The 27497-nt window shown below is 41.4% G+C and overlaps 1 protein-coding gene across 6 annotated transcripts in view; it reads left to right on the top strand.

Annotated features, from left to right (window-relative positions):
• PCDH7 (protocadherin 7) overlaps positions 1 to 27100 on the top strand; it is a 1090234-nt gene extending 1063134 nt beyond the window's left edge. For all 6 annotated transcript variants that reach the window (XM_077477669.1, XM_077477666.1, XM_077477667.1 and 3 more), the window contains one exon: positions 24132 to 27100. In XM_077477669.1, the coding sequence (XP_077333795.1) occupies positions 24132 to 24508 (377 nt within the window). In that variant the 3' untranslated portion in view covers positions 24509 to 27100. The remainder of the gene's footprint in view (positions 1 to 24131) is intronic.
• The last annotated feature ends 397 nt before the right edge of the window (positions 27101 to 27497 follow it).

Below are 27497 nucleotides of genomic sequence, written 5' to 3'. Positions count from 1 at the left end.
AACTCCAGAGACTGGTCAGCAAGTGGTTAACGTGTAAGCCAAGGCAAAGTAAAAAAAGCAGTACATTTCTGCAATACATGCATATTTCCATATATTATATCCTTTTAAACACCTTGTAAGTACATAAAATGCCTTCTAATTTGACGAAAATGCACTCCTAAGTAATGTTGTGGGATGAAAACATACAGCATTTTTGTAGACTAAATGTTGTCAGCCATGCCTAGTTTCCTTTGGTTAAACTACCACTCACTGCTTTCTCATCTCCATCCTGTCTTTGCAACATAAAGGGGTTATTTACTAAAGGCAAATCCACTTTGCACTACAAGTGCACTGAAAGGTCACTTGGAAGTGCAGTCACTGTAGATCTGAGGGAGACATGCAAGGAAAATAAAAAACAGCATTTTAGCTTGCACATGATTGGATGATAAAATTAGCAGAGCTTCCCCTCCGATCTACAGTGACTGCAATTCCAAGTGCACTTTCAGTGCAAAGTGGATTTGCTTTTAGTAAATAACCCCCAAAGACGAATCATTATGTAGTTCCACGATAAGATCAAGAAGACTAATTACTCTCCTTGAAATAACAGGAATATTACACAATACACATGACAGTTCTGAATTGCTGACAGGTATTTTTTTGCAATTATTAAAAATGGACAAAATGCTTTCAATTTTTTATTTAACATTCCAAAAGGGAGCAAATAAGTATAGTTCATAACAAGAACGGTTTAAGTTGGTTTAAACTCAATCTGTCTGTAGTTGACTAGTATATGGTTTGTACAGTATATAATTTCCCAAGAACCCAAGAACAAAAATGTAAATACTATAGCTTATCAGTTTTATAAATGCAGTGGCTGCATTCATTTTCTTTTGTCAAGTTTTTATTTCTTTATTTTTACCCGATGATTCTGCCAATAACACCCTTCCTGTCCTTGAATGACAATTCTCACTTACTTTACTTTATCTATGAAAGAGCAGCATTGCCACCCTAGAACAGGAAGTGTCCTATTCTACATAATACAGAGTGCAGGTGTTGTGTACATAGCTCCCAACTGTCCCTGATTTCGAGGGATTGTCCCTGATTTGGAGCAATGTCCCTCTGTCCCTCTTTCCTCCTCATTTGTCCCTCGTTTTGGTCTGATCTATATAGTAGTATATAAAATGCACTTTTTATCTTTCAAAAAGTGTTTCTCAGTGCTAAACCTTTCATCCAATTTCTAAATGGTGGCATTTGTACATTTCAAAAGCCAATATAAATGAATAGTAGTGGTAAAAAAAGTCCTTGTAGATTTAATTAACCTTTTTTTGGTTAATTCTCCTTTAAGGGGGTGTGACAAGGGGCATGTCCTATACCTACGTACATTTGTTAGTAGTTGTCCCTCATTCCCATCTCAAAATGATGGGCGGTATGGTTGTGTAGTTCAGAGGTACCCTCTTCAAGGTTAACCAGGGTTGCTCTGACAGCCTGAATTAATGCTGTAAAGTGTACAGGATACAGGAAAGCACTGGATTTCTAGTAGGAAACAAATATAACACTTATCAATGGTAGAGCAATAAGGGACGTTCATTGTTAGAGTTTACATACACTTTAACCCCTTAAGGGTAAAATAAATCTAAATGCCTAAGCACAATTTTACAACTTTGACACGTGTTAGTAAAACCATACACATCATCACAACTACGTTTTGCATTCAGGTGGATTATACCTTGTTTTTTTAGGACAAATTGGGCTTTCATTTGGTGGTAACTAGTAATAGATATCTCCTGATTTTTTTTTTATATTATGAAAGGAAAACTTTTTTTAATTTAGCTGTATATTTCTTGGTACTACCATACTCCAGGTGCAGCCAGACCAGAGTCCTGCAGAGTGGGGGAATTATCATGTTATCTCTGGAGTGAATCCCAGTTTTAATGCATGCTAATATTTTGTTGGCTTTGCTCGAAGCAGCTTGGCATTGCATGTCATTGCTGAGCCTGTCATCTACTAGGACCCCCAGGTCCTTTTCCATCCTAGATTATCCCAGAGGTTCTCCCCCTAGTGAGTAAATTGCATTCATATTTTAGGCACTTAAATGCATTACGTTACATTTTTCATCATTAATCTTCTTTTGCCATGTAGTTGCCCATCCCTTGAATTTGTTTAGGTATTTTTGCAAGATTTCCACATCCTGCGTAGAATGTATTGCATAACCTTGTTTCATCCGCAAATACTGAGATTGAGCTGTTTATCCCATCCTCCAGATTGTTTATGAATAAATAATAATAAATAAAAAGGATTGACCCTGGGACAGAACCCTGGGGTACCTCACTTTCCACACCAGACTGCTCTGAATACTCCCCATTTATCATCACCACCCTTTGAATTCGCACCTGTAGCCAGTTTTAAATCCAGGTACTTACCCTATGGGCCATGCCTACAGATCTTAGTTTGTACAGTAAGTTTGTGGGGAACTGTATTGAATTCCTTTGCAAAATCTAGATACACCACATCCACAGGTCTTCCTTTATCTAGATGGCAGCTCACTTCTTCATAGAAGGTTAATAGATTGGTCTGGCAAGAACGATTTTTCATGAATCCATGAGGATTACTGCTAATGATACCATTTTCAATACTAAAATCTTGTATATAGTCCCTTATCATCCCCTCCAATAGCTTGCAGACTATGGATGTTAGGCTAACTGGCCTGTAGTTCCCAGGTATATATATATTCAGAACCTTCGCCAGATTCCCTTCATCATCCTTTATAGGGCCAATATGTACTGGCCTCCCTTTCTTACTATTTATATCCCTAAAGAATGTATTGGGATTTTTTGGGATTTTTTTTAATCTCCTCTGCTATGTGCCTTTTGTGTTCTATCTTAGCTGCCCCGATTGTACCCTTACATTTTTTATTGCATTCTTTGTAAAGTTGGAAATGCTGACAATGACCAGAAAGAAATCAAAAGAAATGATATTTTCTACTTTTTGTTATTAGAAAAATCCAATAAACTCAATTTTAGTCATACATTTAGGCCAAAATGTATTCAGCCACATGTCTTTGGTAAAAAAAAAGTCAATAACTGTATATTTATTGGTTTGCGCAAAAGTTATCACATCTACAAACTAAGGTACGTTTTCTGGAATTTACGCAGCTTTTAGTTTACGACTGCCTATCTCATTTCTTGAGGTGCTAAAATGGCAGGGCAGTACAAAACCCCCCAAATGACCCCATTTTGGAAAGTAGACCCCCTAAGGAAATTGATAAGTGGCATGTTGAGCCCATTGAATATTTTATTTTTTTGCCTCAAGCGATTGAATAATGACAAAAATTTTTTATTTATTTTTTTTTACACAAAGTTGTCATTAAATGATATATTGCTCACACATGCTATGGGCATATGTGAAATGACACCCCAAAATAAATTCTGCTGCTTCTCCTGAGTACGGGGATACCACATATGTGGTACTTTTTGGGAGCCTAGCCGCGTACGGGGCCCCGAAAACCAAGCACCACCTTCAGGCTTTCTAAGGGCGTAAATTTTTGATTTCACTTCTCACTACCTATTACAGTTTTGAAGGCCATAAAATGCCAAGATGGCACAAAACCCCCACAAATGACCCCATTTTAGAAAGTAGACACCCCAAGCTATTTGCTGAGAGGCATGTTGAGTCCATGGAATATTTTATATTTTGCCACAAGTTGCGGGAATATTACAAACTTTTTTTTTTTTTTTTTTTTTTACACAAAGTTGTCACTAAATGATATATTGCTCACACATGCTATGGGCATATGTGAAATGACACCCCAAAATAAATTCTGCTGCTTCTCCTGAGTACGGGGATACCACATATGTGGGACTTTTTGGGAGCCTAGCCGCGTACGGGGCCCCGAAAACCAAGCACCGCCATCAGGCTGTCACGATCACCCTGGCGTTCCGGTCGTACACAGGAGACTTACCCGCAGAAGCCTGCCGTTGAGAACCCGTCGTTTCCCCTTGACGCGCGCTAAAGCGAACGAACGCACTCGCGTCAACATGAACGAGCGCACGCGTGCACGTGGGGTCACGAACGGGCGCACGTCTACTCGCGGGGGCACGCTGACCCGTCGTACGACCGTTTTGGCGCCCTAAGGACTTCTTAAGGCACTTGCTCCATCCCATCTGTGCTGTCCAGCCTACAGCGTGTCCGTGACCTTGCTTTCTGTACCTGCACCCGTTACTTTGGTTCCTGATACCCGGCTTGTTCCTTGACCCTGATCCGTTGCTGCCTGCCTACGACCTCTGCTTGTCTGACCACGTCTCTGCCTCATCCTCTTGTACCTCGCTGATCGATCCCTGCTGACCCGGCCTGCGCCTGACCCTGCTGTTCCTGCTTACCCGTTGGGTTTCCTGTACTTCCTGACGTCCACCTGCCTGCCAGTCTATCCACTTGTGCCTGCCTACTTAGTCAAGTACCGCTAGCTCTACCTACTCGCTGTCGGTGTCCTGCTGCTTATCCGGACCGGTCTCCATCCGTCAGGCACTTGTGCCCTCTGAACTTTTGAATACCTGTCTCCATCTCCAGGGGTTCATTAGCCAGGGGATACGAGGGGCCGCTCCCTGCATTCCGGGCTCAACTACTAGGTACGTGACAGTACTGGACAGCCATGTCCGAGCCTGCGCAGGGAGCCTCCCCCATGGACGAGCTTTGCCACCATCTGGCCGGCCTTACTCAGGCAGTTAAAAGTTTACAGGAAGGCTACGGCAGACTGGAAGAACAAGTCCAGGCGCTATCTGCTTCTTCACCAGTTGCTCCGGGGGCCCATGCCCCACCATCAGTGGTGATGTTGCCACCCGAACCCAGGGTCCCAACTCCGGAATGATTTGCGGGAGACCGGAAAAAGTTCAGAGCCTTCCGCAACTCCTGCGAACTCTATTTCGCTCTGCAACCTAGGACCTTCTCCCTTGAGGCGACTAAGGTGGGATTTATCATTTCTCTGCTGACGGATGAACCTCAGGCCTGGGCACACCGTCTGTTGGAACGTAAGGACCCATCCTTAGACTCCATGAATACCTTCTTCCAGGCAATGTCTAGACTCTATGAGGATCCCCAACTCGCTGCAACCGCAGAAGCAGCCTTACATGCCCTGCAACAAGGTTGCAGGCCTGTGGAGGACTACGTTTCGGAATTCCGACGTTGGAGCGCAGACACAGACTGGAACAACGCGGCCCTGCGGTATCAGTTCCGCATGGGTCTCTCCGAGCCTCTGAAGGACGAGTTGGCACGTGTGGACTCTGGAAGCCCTGATAGACATCTCTGTCCAAATTGACAGGCGCCTGTGAGAGCGCCGCCAAGAACGTTCTTCCACAGCTACTCGCCCGATCTGGATGCTACCACGGGTGCCTAGCTCCATCCACCCAACTCCTCCTGTTCCAGCCGCATCCACATTGGACACCCCGGAACCCATGCAGCTGGGGCTACTCCGTCCATCTCTGACTCCAGAAGAACGCCAACGTCGCCGGGTCAACAACCTCTGTCTGTACTGCGGAGAACCAGGGCACTTTGTTCGCTCTTGCCCAGCTAAGATGCGTAAGTCTCTCCTTGTTCCACCTGTCCCCTCACCCGTGTTGTCTGATAACACCTCTCATCTGGCTGTTCCTGTTCTTTTGCAGCTTCCAGGAAGGACTATTCCAACCCACGCAGTTATTGACTCCGGGGCGTGCAGTGGCTTTATAGACTCGTCCTTCGCCCGGAAGAACAGGATTCCCCTTAGACCGAGAGAGAAGGGGCTCTCGGTATACCTGGCCGATGGGTCTACCTTGGGATCAGGACCAGTGACTCAGGAGACTAGTCCCCTATCCGCTGTCATCGCCGGGACTCACCAAGAACTTCTATGCCTAGACGTCATCCAGTCTCCTCTGTTCCCCATCATTCTAGGTATGCCTTGGTTGAAAGCACACAACCCACGCATTGATTGGGCCACTGGAATAATTGAGTTCCCTTCGGACTACTGTCTCCAGCATTGTTGCCCGACTCCCAACGGGGACTCCTCGGCCCTTCTTTGTTTGGAAGCAGATGATGAAACCCGACAAGCTGTGCCCAAGGAATATCATGCTTTTCTAGACGTCTTCAGTAAAAAGGGGGCAGAGACTCTTCCTCCCCATAGGCCATATGACTGCCCTATAGAACTGCTCCCGGGGGCAGAAATCCCCTTCAGAAGAATCTTCCCTCTATCCGAGTCTGAACTGAGTACCCTGAAGCCCTACTTGGATGATAACCTTGAAAAAGGATTTATCCGACCCTCTACCTCCCCGGCTGGCGCTGGGATCTTCTTCGTGGAAAAGAAAGACCACTCTTTACGCCCATGTGTGGACTATCGGGCTCTGAACAAGATCACCATTAAAAATCGCTACCCCCTGCCGTTAGTACCTGAGCTTTTTCAGAGACTGGGTTCTGCTAAGTTGTTCTCAAAGCTGGATCTCCGGGGTGCCTACAACCTCGTCCGTATTAGAAGGGGTGATGAGTGGAAAACAGCCTTCCGTACCCGCTTCGGGCACTTCGAATATTTAGTGATGCCGTTCGGGTTGTGTAATGCCCCAGCCACGTTTCAGCATTTTGTCAATGACATTTTTAGAGATTATCTTGATCTGTTTGTAATTATTTACCTGGATGACATCTTAATCTTTTCTTCCACTCTAGCCACCCACCGGGAACATGTTAAGAAGGTCCTGACCCGTCTCCGCCTTCACGGTTTATACGCCAAACCCGAGAAATGTGTTTTCGAACAGCAGAGTATCCAGTTCCTCCGCCTGGTCATCTCGGTAAGAGGGGTTGAGATGGACCCCCAGAAGATCTCCGCAATCCAGGACTGGCCTGCCCCTTCCGATAGGAAGGGAGTTCAGCGATTTGTGGGGTTCGCTAATTTCTACCGCAAATTCATAAAGGGATTCTCTTCTATTATCACCCCCATTACCGGGCTGACCAAGCAGGGCCAAAGGTTCCGTTGGACCCCCGAAGCACAAGAGGCCTTCAAGACCCTGAAGGATTTGTTTGTCTCTGCCTCGGTCCTGAAGCACCCCGATCCCGCTCTACCATATACCCTCGAAGTTGACGCGTCAGAAATAGCGGTCGGAGCGATACTTTCCCAGAGGCAGGGACCCAAGTCCTTACTCCATCCGGTTGCTTTCTTTTCTCGCAAATTGTCAGAGGCCGAAAGGAATTACAACGTCGGAGATCGTGAGTTATTAGCAATTAAATCTGCACTCGAGGAGTGGCGCTACCTGCTGGAGGAGGCCATCCACCCAATCCTGGTCTATACCGACCACAAGAACTTGGAATACTTAAAGACAGCTAAGAGATTGAAGCCTCGTCAGGCCAGGTGGGCACTCTTTTTCTCGAGATTTGCATTCCACATCACTTACCGTCCCGGATCCAAGAATACCAAGCCAGACGCTTTATCCCGCATGTTCAGTCAGCCGGAGAGTTTGCCACCTACTGATACCATCCTTTCTGCTGGGAACTTTCTCCTACTCCAGGGGGATGTGGTGTCTCAAGTCAAGCAGGCTTCCATAGGCGCTACACCTCCATCCGGTACCCCGTTATCCTCCAGTGGTGACCTTCTGTGGCATGGGGACAGGATCTTTGTTCCCCAGGCAGTTCGGACTCTGGTTCTGGCCTCCTGTCATGACCATCCTCTGGCTGGCCACTTTGGAGTATTCAAAACCCTGGAATTACTCAGGCGTACATTCTGGTGGCCACGAATGAAGGACGACTGCAAGAGGTATGTGGAGGCCTGTGCCACCTGTATTCGGAGCAAGGGCAACAAGTCGAGAGCCTGGGGTCTACTAAAACCGCTACCTGTTCCTGATAGACCATGGAGGATGATCTCCATGGATTTTATCGTCAAACTCCCTCCTTCGGAGAACCATTCAACGATCTTCGTCGTAGTCGATAGACTCACCAAGATGGCTCACTTTTTGCCCATGAAGGGCACCCCCTCAGCCGCAGAGACAGCTAACACCTTTGTTAAGGAGATTGTGAGACTCCATGGCATTCCTGCCAACATCACATCTGATAGGGGGGTGCAGTTCACCTCAAGATTTTGGAGGGCGCTCTGTGGAACTCTGAAAATCGACCTTTGCCTCTCCTCAGCCTACCACCCGCAGACCAACGGTCAGACCGAGAGGACGAATCAGACACTGGAACAGTATCTTCGCTGTTTTTCGTCCTTCTCCCAAGACGACTGGGTCTCTCTTCTACCGATGGCTGAGTTCGCTTACAATAACACAATCCACTCGGCCACCAAGCAGTCCCCTTTTTATGCGAACTTTGGCTTCCATCCATTGTTTTTGTCTGGCAGTCTTCCCGAGTGTTCGGTACCAGCGGTTCAGGAGAGTCTTAACTTCTTTGAAGAGAATAACAAGCTCTTACAAGAAACTCTGGCCAAGTCACAGGAGCACAACAAGGAAGTCTTCGACAGAAGGAGAAGAGGGGAGCTGGATCTTAAGGTTGGGGATCGGGTCTGGTTGTCCACCTTGAACCTTAGACTGTCCTGACCCTCCAAGAAGTTGGGCCCGAAATTCGTGGGTCCCTTCCCGATCAAGAGGAAATTAAACGACGTGGCTTTTGAACTCAAACTTCCTGAATCCTTCCGAATTCATCCAGTCTTCCATATGTCACTTCTCAAACCTGCAGTCCCGGGTCTGACAGAATCTCCAGTCCTCCGGAACCCGTGATGGTCAATGGGGAAATTCAGTTTGAAATTGAAGCCATTCTGGACTGTAGGAAGAGACAGAACCAGGTTCAATTCTTGGTCAAGTGGAAGGGGTACGGACCTGAGGAGAACTCCTGGGAGCCAGAAGCTAACATCCACGCTAAGAGACTCATCCGTGCCTTCAAGAATTCCCACCCGAATAGGATGGCTCAGTTGGGCATCCGGAGGCTGCCCCTTGGGGGGGGGGCAATGTCACGATCACCCTGGCGTTCCGGTCGTACACAGGAGACTTACCCGCAGAAGCCTGCCGTTGAGAACCCGTCGTTTCCCCTTGACGCGCACTAAAGCAAACGAACGCACTCGCGTCAACATGAACGAGCGCACGCGTGCACGTGGGGTCACGAACGGGCGCACGTCTACTCGCGGGGGCACGCTGACCCGTCGTACGACCGTTTTGGCGCCCTAAGGACTTCTTAAGGCACTTGCTCCATCCCATCTGTGCTGTCCAGCCTACAGCGTGTCCGTGACCTTGCTTTCTGTACCTGCACCCGTTACTTTGGTTCCTGATACCCGGCTTGTTCCTTGACCCTGATCCGTTGCTGCCTGCCTACGACCTCTGCTTGTCTGACCACGTCTCTGCCTCATCCTCTTGTACCTCGCTGATCGATCCCTGCTGACCCGGCCTGCGCCTGACCCTGCTGTTCCTGCTTACCCGTTGGGTTTCCTGTACTTCCTGACGTCCACCTGCCTGCCAGTCTATCCACTTGTGCCTGCCTACTTAGTCAAGTACCGCCAGCTCTACCTACTCGCTGTCGGTGTCCTGCTGCTTATCCGGACCGGTCTCCATCCGTCAGGCACTTGTGCCCTCTGAACTTTTGAATACCTGTCTCCATCTCCAGGGGTTCATTAGCCAGGGGATACGAGGGGCCGCTCCCTGCATTCCGGGCTCAACTACTAGGTACGTGACACAGGCTTTCTAAGGGCGTACATTTTTGATTTCACTTCTCACTACCTATTACTATCTGTATGGCTGAACTCGAATCGCACAGAGATCGGATGTGATTTGCACTGCAGTGCGGTGCGAATCACATCCGTTCTCATAAACCGCTGCAATGTGAACCCAGCCTTAGTGACACTGGCGACGGGGGGTGATCACGGGGTTAAACCTTTATTGGGGGGGTTAGGGGGTACCTTAGAACTAAAGGGGGCTAACCCTAACTGCCCTAACAGTTATTACAGTCACAAATGACACCCGCCGGGTAATCAGGGGGTTAAACCTTTATTAGGTAATAAATGGCGGGTGCCCTGAAACTATAAAAAAATAACTAACCAACCAGCGTCACCTGTAACAGTTATATGGTGATCACTGGTGAAAGGGTTAACTAGGGGGCAATCAGGGGGCTTTATGCGGTAGTATATGGGGGTCCCTGGTGCTATAAAAAGCTGCGGCGAACCTAAATACCTACCTGCCTAACTAGCGTCACCTGTGACACTAATACAGCGATCAGAAAAACGATCGCTTATTAGGCTGGGTTCACACTGGAGTGATGCGGGAACACCACGAATCCGCGGCGGGTTCCCGCATCGCATGCCTCCCAGCGGCAGTTCACACTGCCCTATGCGAACTCCTGGGAGTGTCAGTGAAATGTTAATGACACCCCCAGATCAGTTCGCATATCGCAGTGCGATCTGCAAACTCGGATCGCATGGTGTGAACACCCATGCGATCCGATTCTGCTGCGGACCAAAAAAAGGGTCCCGTGCGAATTTGCGCCGGGTGCGGCGAATGGCTGAACTCGAATCGCAGAGATCGGATGTGATTTGCACTGCAGTGCGGTGCGAATCACATCCGTTCTCATAAACCGCTGCAATGTGAACCCAGCCTTAGTGACACTGGCAACGGGGGGTGATCACGGGGTTAAACCTTTATTGGGGGGGGTTAGGGGGGTACATTAGAACTAAAGGGGGCTAACCCTAACTGCCCTAACAGTTATTACAGTCACAAATGACACCAATGCAAAAAAAAAAATGCATTGGTGTCACTGTGACTGGGGGGGCAGGGGTAATTGGGGGGGTGATCGGGGGGTAAAGGGGGGTGTGAGTGTGCCTGGCATGTTCTACTATGAAGTGTCGTGTTGGTGCAACTCACCGATCCTCTCTCCTCAGTGCCGGAACGAAAAATACCGACACGGAGGAGAGATTACATCACTTCCTCTCCTGTGTTTACATTACAGGAGAGGAAGTGATGCAATGCTTCACTCCCATTCGTCAGGAGCGATCGCGAGGGGGTGGCCATGAATGAATGGCCGCCCCCTCATCCCGGATCGCTCCTGCACGGATACCGACCGCCGCTGGCACCGGGGGGGGGGCCCGATCCCGATCCCACCCGCGGGAAGGCAGGGACGTACAGGTACGCCCATATGCCTGCCCGTGCCATTCTGTCGACGTACATCGTCGTGCGGCGGTCGGGAAGTGGTTAAAATATATCTCTCTCCTCTATTCACAGAGAAAAAAACATGGGGGTGGGCTTGATCTAGATTTTTTTTGTATTTTCATGTAAAATGTCCCGTGTACATTAAGCCTCACACAAACTTTTTTTTTCTCTGCAGGGAGAGAGAGAGAGAAGATGTATCCCTCTCCTCCATTCACATAGAAAGAAAACATGGGGGCGGACTTCACAGTGACTGATCACCGTGATAGCAAAATACGAGGCTGTCACAGAGATCAGGTGACCCAATATCTCGAATTCCGCATCCCGATCATTAGTAGGGGGCCCAGGGCTCTCAGTGAGACCCCGGTCTCTGTGCTGGGAGCATGCCGCATAGGAGATATGAAAATATGTGGCCACAGGGAAAAAAGTCCAGTCCAGTGAGCACGCATATTTGTGTTATGCCGGTGTAAGGGGTTAATCAATATCAACTGATCACGGTGTATTGAAAATCTGACTACTGTATATAGAAAAATGTTCTCATGTTCCCATAAAATCTCTTATCTAGAAAGTCTAAATCCAAAACTTGTCAAGGCTTTTCCATCATGTCTACCCAGTGACAGGAAGAATCCAAATCATTTCTACAGACAGTAAACTCAGTTCTGTCTTGAAATGCATTTATACATAAGAGGAAATGTAAAAGTGACAGCACAGCATGTGTAGGATACAACATTTAAGAGAAACGTCCAGGATCATTATGTTAGAATACTCTATATTCTATACATGTGCTATGTACTGTACATTTACTGGATGGCAAAATGCTCATTTTTACTGCGATGTCTGTGAACATGTCTATGAAGAGGTTGCAAAGCCATAATTTTGTGTGTTGCTCATCGATAATGTGTGAGAAATCACGTGACTACTTAGGTGCATTTATATCCATCAAGCCATGCAAAAAGCAGAGCTTTTGCTTTGCTATGTAATTACTTTTATTTGAAGGCACCTGAAAGAAATATACTGTATATGGCAGGCAATTATGAGACATAGGAAAGCCTGACAGAAGTGCTTATGCACTCATGTACTATGTCATGTGCACGGTTAATGCAGAGGAGTCCAATGACCATGACACAAAATAATGAATATTTTATAGCTGTTTGGAGTATTTTTAATACATTCGAGTTTCCAACCATCTAGAAATTTTGCAGCTTACAATGTAAAATAAAAACATTTATGTCCAGGTTTGCTCAGTGACCTCGTGGTGCCTTGGATACTGTTCTTACAAAGAGTCATAATGTAGATATTAATGATATTTAAACCTATTTCTATAGTTTGGGATGTCCTAACCTGTGGCAGTTCCTGGCTGGTTGAAATTCATATGTATATTCTGATCCACCTCATAGCAGTCAGTAATTAAACCACTGTTGTTTTTTTTTATTGATGTTTTTTTTTTTTTTTATTGACAATGTTCAAAAGACTTGCAGCCACCCCTTGATGATGCCAATACACCACACCAGGCATGTAAGCTGGGATTCCTCATATCGAGGATTGGTAATACGTAAGCTCCCTGCCATGCTAGTTCCAATGGTGCTTTTAGAAGGGTGTTCTGCAAATTGGAGACTAACTACCACTAAGTAGCCCAGGAAGATGTATGGGTAGTTAAAGGGTTTGTAAATGCAATTTTATTTTTAAATAACAAATGTTAGACTTTCCTGCTCTGTGCTATGGTTTTGCACAGAGCAGCCCTGATCCTCCTTTTCTCTAGTCCCCGACAGCACTCAAGGCCCCTCCCCCTTCTGAATGCCCCCAAAGCAAGCATCTTGCTATGAGCGCACTCAAACATGCTCGCTCCCGCGCTCCGCTCTCTGTGTCCAGCTACAGACATCATTCAGATATCTTTTTTCTTTCTGCCGGCGATTCCCTGCACAATAAAAACAATCAAAGTACCTGTTCAGCTGCTTAATTGTTTTTACAGATGGAGGGAGGGGATATCCCCCCCTCCAACCACCCTATGGTGCTTCTAACGCCTCACCTGTGCGATCGGCGAGACAGAGAATGAATCAGACGATGGTGGCCATTTATCATAGAGTTGTCCCTATTACGTTCAGAGGCCGGGTGTGACGTTAAGGCGTCATGTCATGCCCAGTCAGTTGTAAACACTGTCGTTGCCTTGGCTAGGAAGTCAAGATTTTTTGTTTGTTTTTGTTTTTTTCGATTTTAGGCTTTCCAGCATAGAGGCGAGCCCTGGGGACTTATAGACCCCAGATCTCACTGTAAAGAGGACCTGTCATACCCTATTCCTATTACAAGGGATTGTAATGGGAATAAAAGTGATAAAAAAGTAAAGGAAAAGTGTCAAGATATACAAATAACAGTCAGATAAACAATAAAAAAAAAAATTAAAGAACTCCCGTCCCTGTGTGCTCACTTGCATAAGCAAACACATATGCACATTGCACTTGCATATGTAAATGGTGTTGAAACCAGACATGTGAGGTATCACCACAAGCGTTAGAGTGAGAACAATTATTTTAGCACTAGACCTCCTCTGTAACTCTAAATGGGTAACCTGTAAAAAAATATGAGAGCATAGCCTATGGAGAATTTTAAGTACCAAAGTTTAACGCCATTCCACAAGTGTGTGCAATTTTAAAGCCTGACATGTTAGGTATCTATTTACTATTTATTTTTTTATACTTCATGAAACAATTTTTTTCCCAAAAATGTTCTTAAAAATTGCTGCGCAAATACCGTGTGACCACCATTTTATTCCCTAGGGTCTCCATTAAAAAACATATATTATGTTTGTGGGTTCTGAGAAATTTTCTAGCAAAAAAATGATAATTTTTTACTTGTAGGAGAGTAGTGTCAGAATTTTCCGGGGGGGGGGGGGGGGCAATTAGTTAACGTAATGTGTTCCTAGCATAGCCATCTCTCTGGTTACTGCAAGCATTGCTGTGTACACAGAATGTATTATATACCATATGGAATGTACAGTTGCTGTTTTATAGATGATACAGTGCATTGGGGTTGATTTATGAAAACTAGAGAGTGCAATGTCTGGAACAGCTGTGCATGGTCGGCAATCAGCTTCTAACTTCAGCTTGTTCAATTAAACTTTGAAAATAAGGCTCTGTTCACACTTGTGTGACTTGTCATGCAACATTGTACACATCTTTATAGCACTTCAACACTGTGGGTGTTTTCCACTGTCCCAGACAGTGGCTATGTGTTGGCAGCTTGCAAAGACGGAGCCACCTGACGTCATGGGTTACCATGACATCGGCAACTCTAGACCAATAGCGTTCCCGGCTACTAGTCCTTTCGCTGGTTGCATTGCGCATGCATGGCTGGCTATTCTGCTTTTGATTGGATTAGGTGCAGTTGCCTGGCAACCCATTACACCTGTCCTGATGTCTGTTTCTGAGAGATGTGCCTGATTGAAGCTCCAGAATAAAGTTAATACTGTTGCTGATGGTGCTAACAACCATGCAAACCTGAGTGTGCAGGTCAGTGAGGGCAATCCAGCTTTCTACAAATAAACAATTCTGTGAGATATCTGTTGGTAATTACTGGCTTTTTGGCAGAACTTATGATGTCATACCTATCCAGAGGTGGGTGGTGACTTAGTTTTTGCCTCTTTCTGATTGGTGGATGTTTATTTAAATATGTTGCACTGTTAATATACACCTATCACATACCCGACAAAGGGGTCCTGCTTTGCACCAAAAAGCTGCACTTTCTTGCTTGTGATGTGATTAAGCTTTAATAAAAAATGTTTGGACTGAATATCCGTGGTGTTTGTCAAAGATATTCATTGTGGCTTTCATGACCCTGTCTCCAGCTGGTGGTTGCTACAGCATCCAGTATCCTAAAGCTTTCTTCAGGAATGTGTGTGATGGGAATAGGGACTATCAATTGTACAAAGTCACATGCCAAGTCACAGCCCATTGATTTCAAGGGAACCTACTCAAATCTATGCAACTTAAAAGAGGTTCCTGCACTACTTTTATGTGATTTTCTTGCAACTTGAGCACCAAAGAGTGTAAAAGTCACGTGAAAGTCACAAAATCATACTCAAAATTAGACGACTTTGGAGTTGCACAAGTGTGAATGGAGCCTAAAACCTGGAAGCGGATTGCTTCCTATGTAGAGCTGCACAAGATTTTGCACTCTCCAGTTCTAGTAAATCCACTCCAGTGTGTATTTATATGCTTACTGCTGTATAGGCTCTTTGCAATTCTGCACCTACCCTGTAAGCATTAAAAGGCCCCTGTTTAGGTTTCAATGGCCTCTGTTTATGTGATTGAAGAGCTGTATATATTGTTTGTAATATTTGAATTAAATAGTTGTTGTCTGTAATTATGGCATGGTCTTTTATAGTTTAGCGACAATCTAATAGGTCATGGCCTCTATTGTCGTTGTACACATCTCATCATTTTCATCCTAAAAATTGCTCTTCTAGGATGGCATCTCTGCAAATGGTGTCCGGATATTATTTTCATACATGTCCTAACATACTGTATACTGTTGCTGGTGTATTATATTACAATCAGCCATGTAACTGTATCGCAGAGCAAGTAATTATTTTGAGGCTTAAGAGAACAAGCCTGCTTATTGTACTAACTTCTTGCTGTATCATTTGTCCATGAAAGAAAATAATTTTTGTTTTATTTTCTTAAATTTGATTTTGTTTTACAAATTTTTTATGTTATAAAATTGTATTTTGTTAAATTATATATGTGTTTCTACAGTCACAAAACATCTTACAAAATTCACATTTTTATAAATATTTTATTATATCTTTTCGTGTGACAACACTGAAGAAATTAGACTTTGATAAAATGTAAAGTAGTGAGTGTACATAGTTATACCACTGACTAAAAATGTAGAAGTAGTACATTTAAATCTCTATCGTATAGGAAGAACCAACATAATCTGGGTTAAATCTACAAAATACAGGTCATATGTGTTGCATAAAATGAACCTTTATTTGAAAAGCAATCCTCTTGCCATACCTTTAAGAAGTAAGAGAGTAACAATAGCTGTATGATGGTGATGAACACTTGTGTTCTCTTGTTGTATTTTCTGCATGCTGGGTAGAACTCCCAAGTGGCAGTGGTCTGAGAATTGATGTGCTGACAAATGTCAATATTTCTGTTATCCATCATTGAGGAAAGAAACTACAGGAGTCAGGGCTGCAGCAGAATTTAAAGGTATTGCTTAGAGACGTAATGATGATTAGTTAGAGTACACTGCTGCAGAAACATGCAAATGGTAAAATGTTCCATGTTCATTTTACAAATAATCAGAAGCACTTTGCTAAAATGTTGACATATATTTTGCGTAGCCTATATTTTATTAACCATGACCCTTTATCACTATATATCACTGTTAATGCTAGTTATCTCAGTAAAAAGATATACACTCATGTAAGTAAAGCATTAAACTAGGGCTCTCTATCTTACAATATCTAGTCATAACAGACTAAGACCCTTTTCACACTGTGCTGCCCATAGTGTCTGCGGTAAAACGTGGCTATTTTTAGTGGCGTTTTCACCGTCGGATTTGTGGAGCATTTCAGCCCCTAGCAGGGCGCTTTTAACCCCTGCTAGCGGCCGAGAAAGGGTTAAGACCGCCTGCAATATGCTGCAATAGCAGCATTTTTCCAGTGGTATAGCCGTGCTGCCCCATTGATTTCAGTGGGGAGCAGCAGTGGAGGAGCGGTAAACACACCTCTCCTTCACGCTCCCAAGAAACTGCTGGCAGGACTTTTCCTGACGTCCTGCCAGTACACTGCTCCAGCGAGAAAGCCCTTGGGCTTTCACACAGGAGACAATGGAGCTGTTTGAGGGCAGATTTCAGGCGCTATTTTTAACGCTATAGCATCTGCAAAATGTCCTCAGTGTGAAAGGGGTCTTTATATCAGCAGGTTAAGCAGGATATACATGGGCCAAAAATCAGTCAGTCCCTGCTGTCTTTTCCTTTCGGTTTGTGTGTGCTACTGTCTGTTCTGTCAAACAGTCATGCTGGAAAACATCAGCATTCAATCAACAATTTCAGCCAATGGTTGTAAGTGCTGATTTGTATATTCTAACAGGGAAGAGGGATGGGAATCCCAGCCAGTTGATTGAAAATAAAATGACCTGATTCCCCCATACACACATTCGAGGTGGATGAGGGATTCCCTCCCTGCTGGGTCATTGTATTATGAAAATTGGGAGACTTCATCCATCAGAAAACACTGATCAGTGCTGCTGGTTATAGCCTGCAGTGCTGATCAAGTGGAAAATACCAACAGGCTAGTTGTACAGAAGTCGAACAGTATATTGAGTTCTGTACAACTAGCCTGCCCATACATGGATTAAAGTTCATCCATTTCCTGCTGAACTGGTTAAATTGGGATCCATGTATGTGCAGGAAAAAGCAACATGTTCACAAATTCACCCCCTTTGCATATACTCACTTTCTATTTGTGCCCTCACTGCCTTGGTCACCTGCCAGCAGTGTATAAGCCTTAAGACAGTTTGGTTGAAGCTTAAACATGGCTAACAATTTCATTTTACCCACATCTTAACAGAACTGAATTGACATAGGCACCCAGTGCAGCTTTGTGGAAGAAAGAGAGGAGAATAATATTCTCCTCCATACCAAAGAGTACTAGGTATTGTACTTCATGCTGGCATGTAAACAAGGGAATGAGCATAAAGAACCAAAGTCGGGAAAGAGGATGGGGTAGCTAGGTAAAACTGTTACTGTGCCCTGTATAAGTAAAGAAATGAATAATTTGTTTGCTTACTCCACTGATATTGTAGCTGTACATGTAAATAACTTGGGTCTCCCCACAGTGGTCAACACGCATTTTGAATGGTAGGGATGGAAAATCTAACTGAGTAATAGCCCCACCCTTAAGATGTGTGAAGAAATAAGAAAATGTTAAAAGAGCTTTTAACAGCATTCTGAGTTTTTAAATTCAGAGTGATGTTGTACTAGTTAGATGGGAAATGCAAAATTAACAATCAAATTCACTTTATTTGTGAGCATTTTACCATCAGCAGTATGGAATATGGAATATTTAGTTTCTTTATTTCAACTGACTTTTATTTGCCTGATTAAAATGTTTTTTTTTCTCTACAAATGTGACTAATATGAAAAATGTATTCATTTTAGTGACAAATTATGTAATTCAAAGGGAATGTCAAAATATGTCGTGTTCAAATGAATTTTAAAATGATATATTTTTGTGTGATAAAATGCTTTGAAAATGATACATTATGGTAAATTACCAAAGAACTCATATTCCAATAGAAGGATACTTTTTATGGAATTGCAGAAAATAATTTAATGCTACATGATTTTAAAAAGCAACTTTTCAAAGATACCCTTTGTTCTTATACTTACTAAAATCATAAAATCAGTACTAAATGGTAAATATTTGATTGTACTGACATAATATAACATAAACAGGTATTATATCTGCTGATCCCTTAATATAATGTAAAGGGAATGAGTCATTTTTTTTTTCATCAACTTTGCTTTTTTGGAACATTTGCAGGTTTATTAACATTTTTTATCCTGTATACATGACATTGTGTTTGCAAAGTCTACAGAGATACGTTTTGTTTTTATGGCTTCTAGTAAGTTAAATCTACTATTTAAGACATTGCCATCCTTGTTGGCAGATGAGGAGTGATGTATCCATCCTCTGATTATCATGTGTGTGTTTAGCAAAATACAGCAGCACCAAGGCTAAAGTCAAGTTATAAAGAACCCTTTGTTCACTTGCTCTAATTTTGATGAACAGATAATAGAACATGAGGACTAATATAGAATTTATAATATCTATGAAAATTAAGCTTTAAAGACAGACACAGTAAACTAGCATCTTAGATTGCTTGGTCATGTGATAAGGATAGGATAAAAGAGGAAATTAGATGTATAACCACTTCCATACTGGACCTATTCTGGCACTTCTACATGTAAAAATAATTTTTTTTTTCTTGCTAGAAAATTACTCAGAACCCCCAAACATTATACATGTTTTTTTTAGCAGACACCATAGGGAATAAAATGGCGGTCATTGTAACTTTTTATCTTGCACTGTATTTGTGCAACAATTTTTCAAATGCTTTTTTTTAGAAGAAAAACTGTTTCATGATTTAAAGTTAGCCCAATTTTTTTGTATAGGGTGAAATATGATGTTATGCCAAGTAAATAGATACCCAACATGTCACGCTTTAAAATTACGTACACTCATGGAATGGTGCCAGACTTAAAAATCTCCATAGGCAATGCTTTAAAATTCTTTACAGGTTACCAGTTTAGCGTTACAGAGGAGGAGCTCTAACGTATGTGGCAATACCTCACATGTGTGGTTTTAACAGCATTTACATATGGGGTGGGACTTATGCATGTGTTTGGTTCTGAGCACTAGCTACCCGGGACAGCAGCATTTAATTTTTTTTAATTTTACTTTATACTTTATTTATTTTTTTACACTTTCTTTTACATTTTTTGATCACTTTTATTCCTATTACAATGAATGTAAATGTCCCTTGTAATAGGAATGGTTTGTGACAGGTCCTCTTTATCTCTCCTCCAGGCTGGAAAGCATGAGATAAAAAAAAACAAATCCAGGATTTCATGCTTACCAGCTGCGATTGCGGCTTTGTTTACAACCACGGCCCAGACGTGATGTCATAACTTCGCGCCCGAGCCTCCGACGATCATAGACATGACCAGTGACCATCTGGTCACCAAAAATCTCTATGGTCAACATCCAGCAGGGTTTGATTCTTTCTCTGGGTCCCCAATGGCACAACAGAGCCCAGAAATGCACCGGATGGTGGCAAGAGGGGGAATGTCCCCTCCTATCACCTGTAAGAATGATCAAGTGGCGGGACTGCCGCTATGATCATTCTTATGGTGCATAGACTCACTGGCTGAAAATGAGGATATCTGAATGATGCCAGTAGCTGCAGGCATCATTCTGATATTCCCACTGAAAGTCAAAGACATCATATGACATCCTTGGGCTGGAAGTGGTTAAGGGAATTCAAGAGCAAGAAGGAAGAAGGCAATACCAAAGAAGGGAGGACCTAAGAGAGCTGGAAGTCTCTTGATATAATATAAAGTGGAGATGAGCCCACTTTATATTATATTTGTCTGTGGCAAGGAATAGGGGAGAAGTGAGTGTTTGTCCTCTTTACCTCCCTGAACCAGAACAGGCAACATGCTTTCAAGATTTGAAGGCTACCTGACATGGGGGATCATAGCCTTTCCAATATCAGGCATGGCACCTTGTTTATGGAGACAATGGCTTCATCTATACATTCCAGAAGTGACATGAGGGTTTTCTGGGAGTGACATAGAATCTGACAATTGTCCCCCTTGTCACTTATTTCAAATAAATAAATACCTATATAACAGTCAATAAAAAACCCATACCCTGACAAAGCCCTTTATTTGAGAAAATAAAAAGTAAACAATAATTCCAATGTATATCCAAGCTGTCTAGCAAAGTAGATCCTTGTCACTCATGATGAACAACCCACTCCCAGACTATTTACTACCAGTCATTGTTCAACCATCACACTCCTGCGATGTAGATCCTTGTCAGTCATAATGACATGTCACCCAACAATATTGACCTGCCACCCAATGATGCTATCCTTCTACACTCATACCTTGACAAAGTCCTTTATTTGAGAAAAAAATGTAAAAAATGCTTCCAATGTATATCCAAAACTGTCTAGCAATGTAGATCCTTGTCACTCATAATGAACCATCACAACAACAACCCACTGCCAGACTATTTACTACCAGAAATTGTTCACCCATCACACTCCTGGGATGTAGATTCTTGTCAGTCACGACGCCCTGTCATCCAACAATATTGACCTGCCACCCAATAATGCTATGCTTCTACTCCCATCACAAATGACAGATTCCCAGCTGCCAGCTGTATGAAACAAAATGGCTGGGGATTCTGAATGACAACCATAACCAAATATGGCTATGACCTTATGTGGTCAATTATGTCACCCAGGATCACTGACTGGTTGGTTCACAAACAACTGCCAGCCAGGTATCTGTCATTTTGCTTTCACCACAAATATCAGCCCAGGGTTCAGGCAGGCAAACTAGCCAAATACAGGAATGGTCTGTTGGAGTGAACTACAAAAAGGCTGGATTTAGGTTGAACTCGGGTTCAAACCCAAACCAAAACTCACTCCTGATAAAATCATGCAAATAAAATTAATTTAAATTGTTCATGAAAAAAAGAGTCCTAAAGAGATATAACAGCGTAAAACAAGTGGTATGAAAAGCTTTTTTATGTATACTCCTGGCTTTGCTTAGACTTGTCTGATGTTGGGTCAGAAACTCAGGAGTCAAACCATGTCTGGCAGATACCTTCCTGTTGAATAAGAGAGCTTAGTGGTAGTTGGAGTTGTGGTACCCATTCATAGGCTGTACTTTTAAAAGTTTAAAAGGCTTGACAAGTTATTTGTAAGATAGTGTGTGGCACAGATATTTGTGTTTCTTCTATAAGTATATTAATATGTATAAATGTACTGTATAATAAGATGGAGAAGAAAAATCTAAGGATATAAACTGTAGAATGAACAAACAGCAATTTACTTCTTGTGCTATGATGACAGGTGATATTTGACTTATTTAAAGAGGAACTGCAATATGAACATCATTATTGGTGTTATTTTTATAAATAGGTTCAAAAACCTCAGATGTAAACTACAAAAAGACGTTAAAGTCAAATTATATCTTGTAATTTAGTACATATGGAGTGTACCTGCTATACAGTGTTCAGACTTCAGGAAAAGTCTGTCTGTCTAGATGTCTTACCAGTGAGAGCTATTAATGAGATGGCCTTTTATGGGCCCCATGATATTTCTCCTGTTGATGAAGCAATGAAATATTTGATGTTAACAAGATGTCATTGTTCATGGTCTGACAAAGTGGCTTTTACTATTTCTAGTGGGTAATGACAGTAGATTGGCTTACTGTATACTTAGCAAGCAATACTTCTTTAACTGAAATAAGATGTTTTATGTATGTAAAAAGTCTACTCCAAAATATCTTACTAGTTGTTCTGCACACATGCTGGAACTGATGGCTATTTTTTTCCCCCCATCATTATTTTGAATGGTTTTTAGATTCTAATATTAATCAGAATGGTAGACCATAGATTTTCTCAGGTTGTTGAAAGAACTCTAAGGCTGGGTTTCACTGCATCCAATTCACATAGCAGGACATTGTGACCTGCTCTCTTTGGAGCCGGTTCACACATCTGCGCAGTGGCTCCTGTGAAAATTGCACTGGAGGCCTGTGCATCTTTTGGTCCATTTCAGGTCCAAATTCAACCCAAAGTTTGGGCTGAAATCAGACCTGAAATGGTGAATGGAGACGCACCGACTCCTTCTGTGAGCCGCTGCATTCTCAAGTGTGAACTCAGCTTTAGGTAGGCATTATGACACCTATGTTATACAGTATGTGAAACTACAGGGATAATACAACAAAGCTCTATATTTATAATATGGAGTATTGGCCAACCTTTTAATACATATTCACATCAACTAAATGATTTGTATCAAAAACGTAATAATTAATATTAATGTTATTAATAAATAAAAGACAAGAGCTCAGATTAGAAGAAACCTGTCAATTGTTTGACTGTCACACAGAACCTCTTGCTTAAAGTACAGGTATGCAGATAAGGTCTTCTGAATTTCCACTGGCATTTCTGATTTGCATAATTGCGTTACATCACCAATTCTGAAAGTATAAAAGCAAAAGTAAACTCTCATTGATGGGAGTGATTGCTTGCCACAATGTGCAAGTGTGTACTGCCTACTTATGTATTATGGCATACTTAGCTCTGAATGTGTGGTCCTCCAGCAATGATGGGTCCAGGATCTTGTTACTTTTTTGTCCCCTATCTCTCTGAGCATATCTCTCTGCATTATACAGTGTACATAGCAAACAAAAACTACCAGAAGACATGAAACAGATACTTTGCATTTCTCTTCTGCCAAACAATTCTACATCTTGGTGATTTTTTGTTTGGGGCAGATTAGTTTTGGTTTGAAGGCAGGTGATAAAAGTTAGAGCTACAGTTATTGTTGGAAATTCAATAAAGCTGTTGTACCACTTTTCTGGTGTTAATTCCTCTTACTAATAATGTGCTGAGCTAAATTCATGAAGCATCTGTGACACTTTTTTCTCTGACAGCGACTTGTGTACCAAATTCAGGCATTTCTTAAATGTGCCACATTTACATTGTGGCGCAATGAATGCATCAAATTCTAAATGAAATACCTGACAGCTCGCATCTTAGGAAACAGAGACAGATTTTAGTAAAATGTGTTTTAAAAGTGGCACAGCATGTGCCAAATCCAAGTACAAGTTCTAGCTATATGAATTTGACACCTGCTAGACCACTTTTAAAACACATGCGCAGAATCTGTCTGTGCCAGTCTTTATGAATTCCAGGGATTGTGTACAGAAGGATGAAAGCAATGACCAATGACATTTCTCATATTAACCACATGCCAGATTTATCTTAATATAAGGAATAATTTCACTCAAGCCCCTGTTCCTTTTTCACATCTAAATAGATTTAGAAAGAAAAAAAACAGTAGGTATCTTTCTTGATCCTATCTGGGTTTTAGAATGAACATAGAATAAAGTACAATTATCCTTTAGAAAATCAACATTTATGTTTCTTTACAATTTTCAAGGTCAAGATAAAAATAGACATGTATATATATATATATATATATATATATATATATATATATATATATATATATATATATATATAGATAGATAGATAGATAGATAGATAGAGAGAGAGAGAATCACAGACATATGTATATGTTAAAGTTTTAAAGGCAATTACAGAAATTATTTTATTTCTGTAAACGATTTCAACAGGTTTTACAATTTTTAGTCAGCCACGGTCTTGTTCTGTTTTTCAGTACTACATAATTAATAAAGGGCTCTTTTTCCTTTCAGACTCAAGACCTTTGCCGGATGTAGCTTTAACTGGTAAATGCACAAGAGAATGTGATGAATATGGGCACTCTGACTCCTGCTGGATGCCAGTTCGTACATCACCTGAAAGGAAGCCGAAGAACCAGCCAAAACTTTCAACATTCATGCCAGTCGATGAAAGAGATAGCCAAGAAAAGCTGGCCAATGGAGAGGTTTCACTTATGGGCGATCGCAACAGGAATCTACTTAACAAAAAGTTGGCCTCGTATGAGACCTTCAATGCAGCCACATTCAGTAAAAGTGAAGAAGCCAATCCTGAGGATATTCCCCTTAAGCAAGCAGGGGAGTACAAGCCATCTCCCGTCAACACTTTAACTAGAAGAGAAGTTTACTTGTGAGCTATTTGAAGCAGCAGGGTTCTTTCATATATATTACGAGCAAAGAATTAAGTTAAAACTTTACAGTTACAACAATATAACACAGAAATATGAGGGGGCCACCAAAGAGACAAAGGCTTTGCCTGCCACTTTTGCCTCCATATCAGGCACTTCATTATCATGTCTGCTTGACAATATTGTGATATAAAGAGACCATTGTTATTACTTGCATGTGTTAGCTTTTCCACTGCTATTCTTTTCACTCGATTGATGGTTGCAAGAGATTTTAATGGCAACTGGACTGATTAACAGAACACAGATCACTGATGTTATTCATAAGCAAAAGCATGTAACATAGCATTCTAATTATGTCTAATTGTGAAATGATTCATTTTTGACAGCTTAGTTGACTACAATCAAGATATATCTGAATGGAACATATGTTAAAAAGAGCCTTTTTCCATATTATACTCATTGTTTGTATTAAGCTTCATCAGATGGACAGCCATATTGACTACTAATGTCATTTATACAAAAGAGAACACAAATAATCTAAAGTTAATCCTTTGTGTGTAGGGCATCAGTCCATGTGTAGGAGAACATAGTGAAAATAAGCACAATGTTTTTGAGAGGAACCTTTCCTGATGTCAACAACTGAAGGTTTCTCCCAGGCTGTTGTGCTTTTCTGACTGCATTTGTTTCCTTGTGTGTGTTTACCTAGATTACTTCACACTTTGGGAAGACTGTTTTCCAAAAAGCACCTATCTGTTTGATGAAAATTAGAAAGATATAGAGGCTTCAAGCCAATCAACAGAAGTCTCATTTGTGTAGCGCAAAAAAAACATTTTAAATAATAAGTTCAGAACCAGAAAGACGTAATATGTAGTGTCATTGACATTTTTGGTCACTGTCGTTCCTAACTGAAACCAGCATTAAAAAAAAAATCCATGCAATATGTAAACATGATCATATACTGTATGTTTTTGGATTAAAGAGCTAATATGAGAAATAGCAAATAAATCTTACAAATGGCCTTCAATAAAAGCCTAAGGTAGTACAACCTAATATGTAAGTCTGCAGGTACAGATACAAACACACATATGAATGAATGACATGTTCTCAAGCAAAGAATGTAATTTGCTGTATTATAATGAGGAAGCTAAGTAGGATTTAGCCATGCAAAGAAAAATGTATATTCAGTTTTTAAAACGGGCACATGATTATCAACTATGGTGTAAAATAAGAACAATAATCTAAAGATGGGAGTTCACAAAAAACTTAAAAGTAAAAAAAACTCATTACAATAAAAAAATTACCCTTTAGCATTATTGACATTTTACATTTAGAATGAAAAAGACAATTTACTTCTATGACAGAAAGAGTTGCGAGATAACATGCAATAGGCTTGATTGATAAAGTGTTAACACCCGTCTAAGGCACTCCTTGTTCAGTTATGTGACTGTAATTGTCACATAACTGTACTGTTAAAAAACTGTAATAGTTAAAAATAATTGTCAATTAAAAAAAAAAAAAAATCCTTGCCCAGGTGTGTTAGCTTTTTGAATTAAGCCATTTGTGATTTACAGGTAATAAGTTGCATGGATGGGGTAAGAAAAGAAATAAAGAACATTTGACATTTCTTTGGTAGATCACAAATGATCTCTTTGGTTTACCTGACATGCCAGAATTTACTAATGTACAGATCATTCCTATTACCTAGAAGACTGCAAGCCAAACACAATTTACCCACACTGATCATTACAGGTCTCTCAGGTGACACTTTATATGGTAGCAGAATAAATAGTTCATATTTCAGACTTAAGGAAGTAAATGTAAACATTGACTTTTAAGTAGTTATAATTTCCCCTTATTTTATTATGCAAATATACACTTAATTGTGTTTAAATAGGTTATTTTTATAACTAAATTTAATGCAGTACTTCATTGAATAATTATCTGTAATATATTATGTGTATATCCTTCGTTTTTGTTTCTCTTTGGGGGCCCTTTAGCTATTTTGCTTTTGTTGTTTTGTGCATGGTAGTTGTAAAACATGGGCATACCTACATGAACATAAATGCACATTAATTGTACGATAGGCATAGGAAAAGTGGATCCAAAACTTGACATCACTGAAGTTATGAAACAATGTATAATTTGTAAGTACTAGTTGAAAACAAAAACTCATCAAATGCTTTTTGTATACCTATGGAGTTTTACTGCATGTGTCTCCTGTCTGCATAGTCAATTATTTAAGCATACTGTACGCAAACATATTTTTTTTTTTACCAGTATATTTTATTTGCTTAGTAAAAATACAGTTGTAATAAAAAAAATTACATAAATGAAAAACATAGATGATTATAACTTTAAGTCATTCAGCAATTTTTACGCCATTAGAAAAAGAACAAAAAAAAAAAAACCTTCTATGATACACATACATTTTATGCAATTACATTTTGTTAGAGCTAAATTGAATTAGAAAAATACAGTCTCTTTGTTTGTACACATCATTTCTAGTCAAACAACCAATAAAGTAACCCTCATACTATAACATGTTGATTACTCTATTCACTTGGCTTGGCATGATAAAGAGAGCAGTAGTTCTTTTTTTTTTTTTAAATTAGATTTCATTTGAATAGTTTCTGTATGTTGCCTTTACTTATATTTAAAGGATTTTGTAGTAAAGAAAACAAAAAAAAGAAAAGAAAAAAGGAAAAAAATTGTAAAAAAAGAAACAATAAAAAGAGTGAATGCAAATTCTGCAACGTGCCTTTTATTCCTGTTATTATTGTAAGATGTGGTCAGATTTGGAAGATAAAGGGTACTGGGCTAATCCTGACTTTACAAATTCTCTGCATTTCATAAGATTTATTTTCTGACAACTCAGCTTTTACAGTTTCCACATCATGTTCAAAACTGTAAAAGAAAAATCCCTTCCTAATGATAGACCAATATAAATAATTAGTTTATTCTCTGAGGGGTTTACACCATTGCTATAGAGGAGCAT

This window comes from Lithobates pipiens, unplaced genomic scaffold (assembly GCF_037356315.1).
Source record: "Lithobates pipiens isolate NorthernLeopardFrog02 unplaced genomic scaffold, aLitPip1_a1.2 Scaffold_13, whole genome shotgun sequence".
In the NCBI taxonomy this organism is placed as follows: Eukaryota; Metazoa; Chordata; class Amphibia; order Anura; family Ranidae; genus Lithobates; species Lithobates pipiens.
Note: the sequence above shows the minus strand (reverse complement) of the source record. Positions and strands in the feature narration are given on the sequence as shown.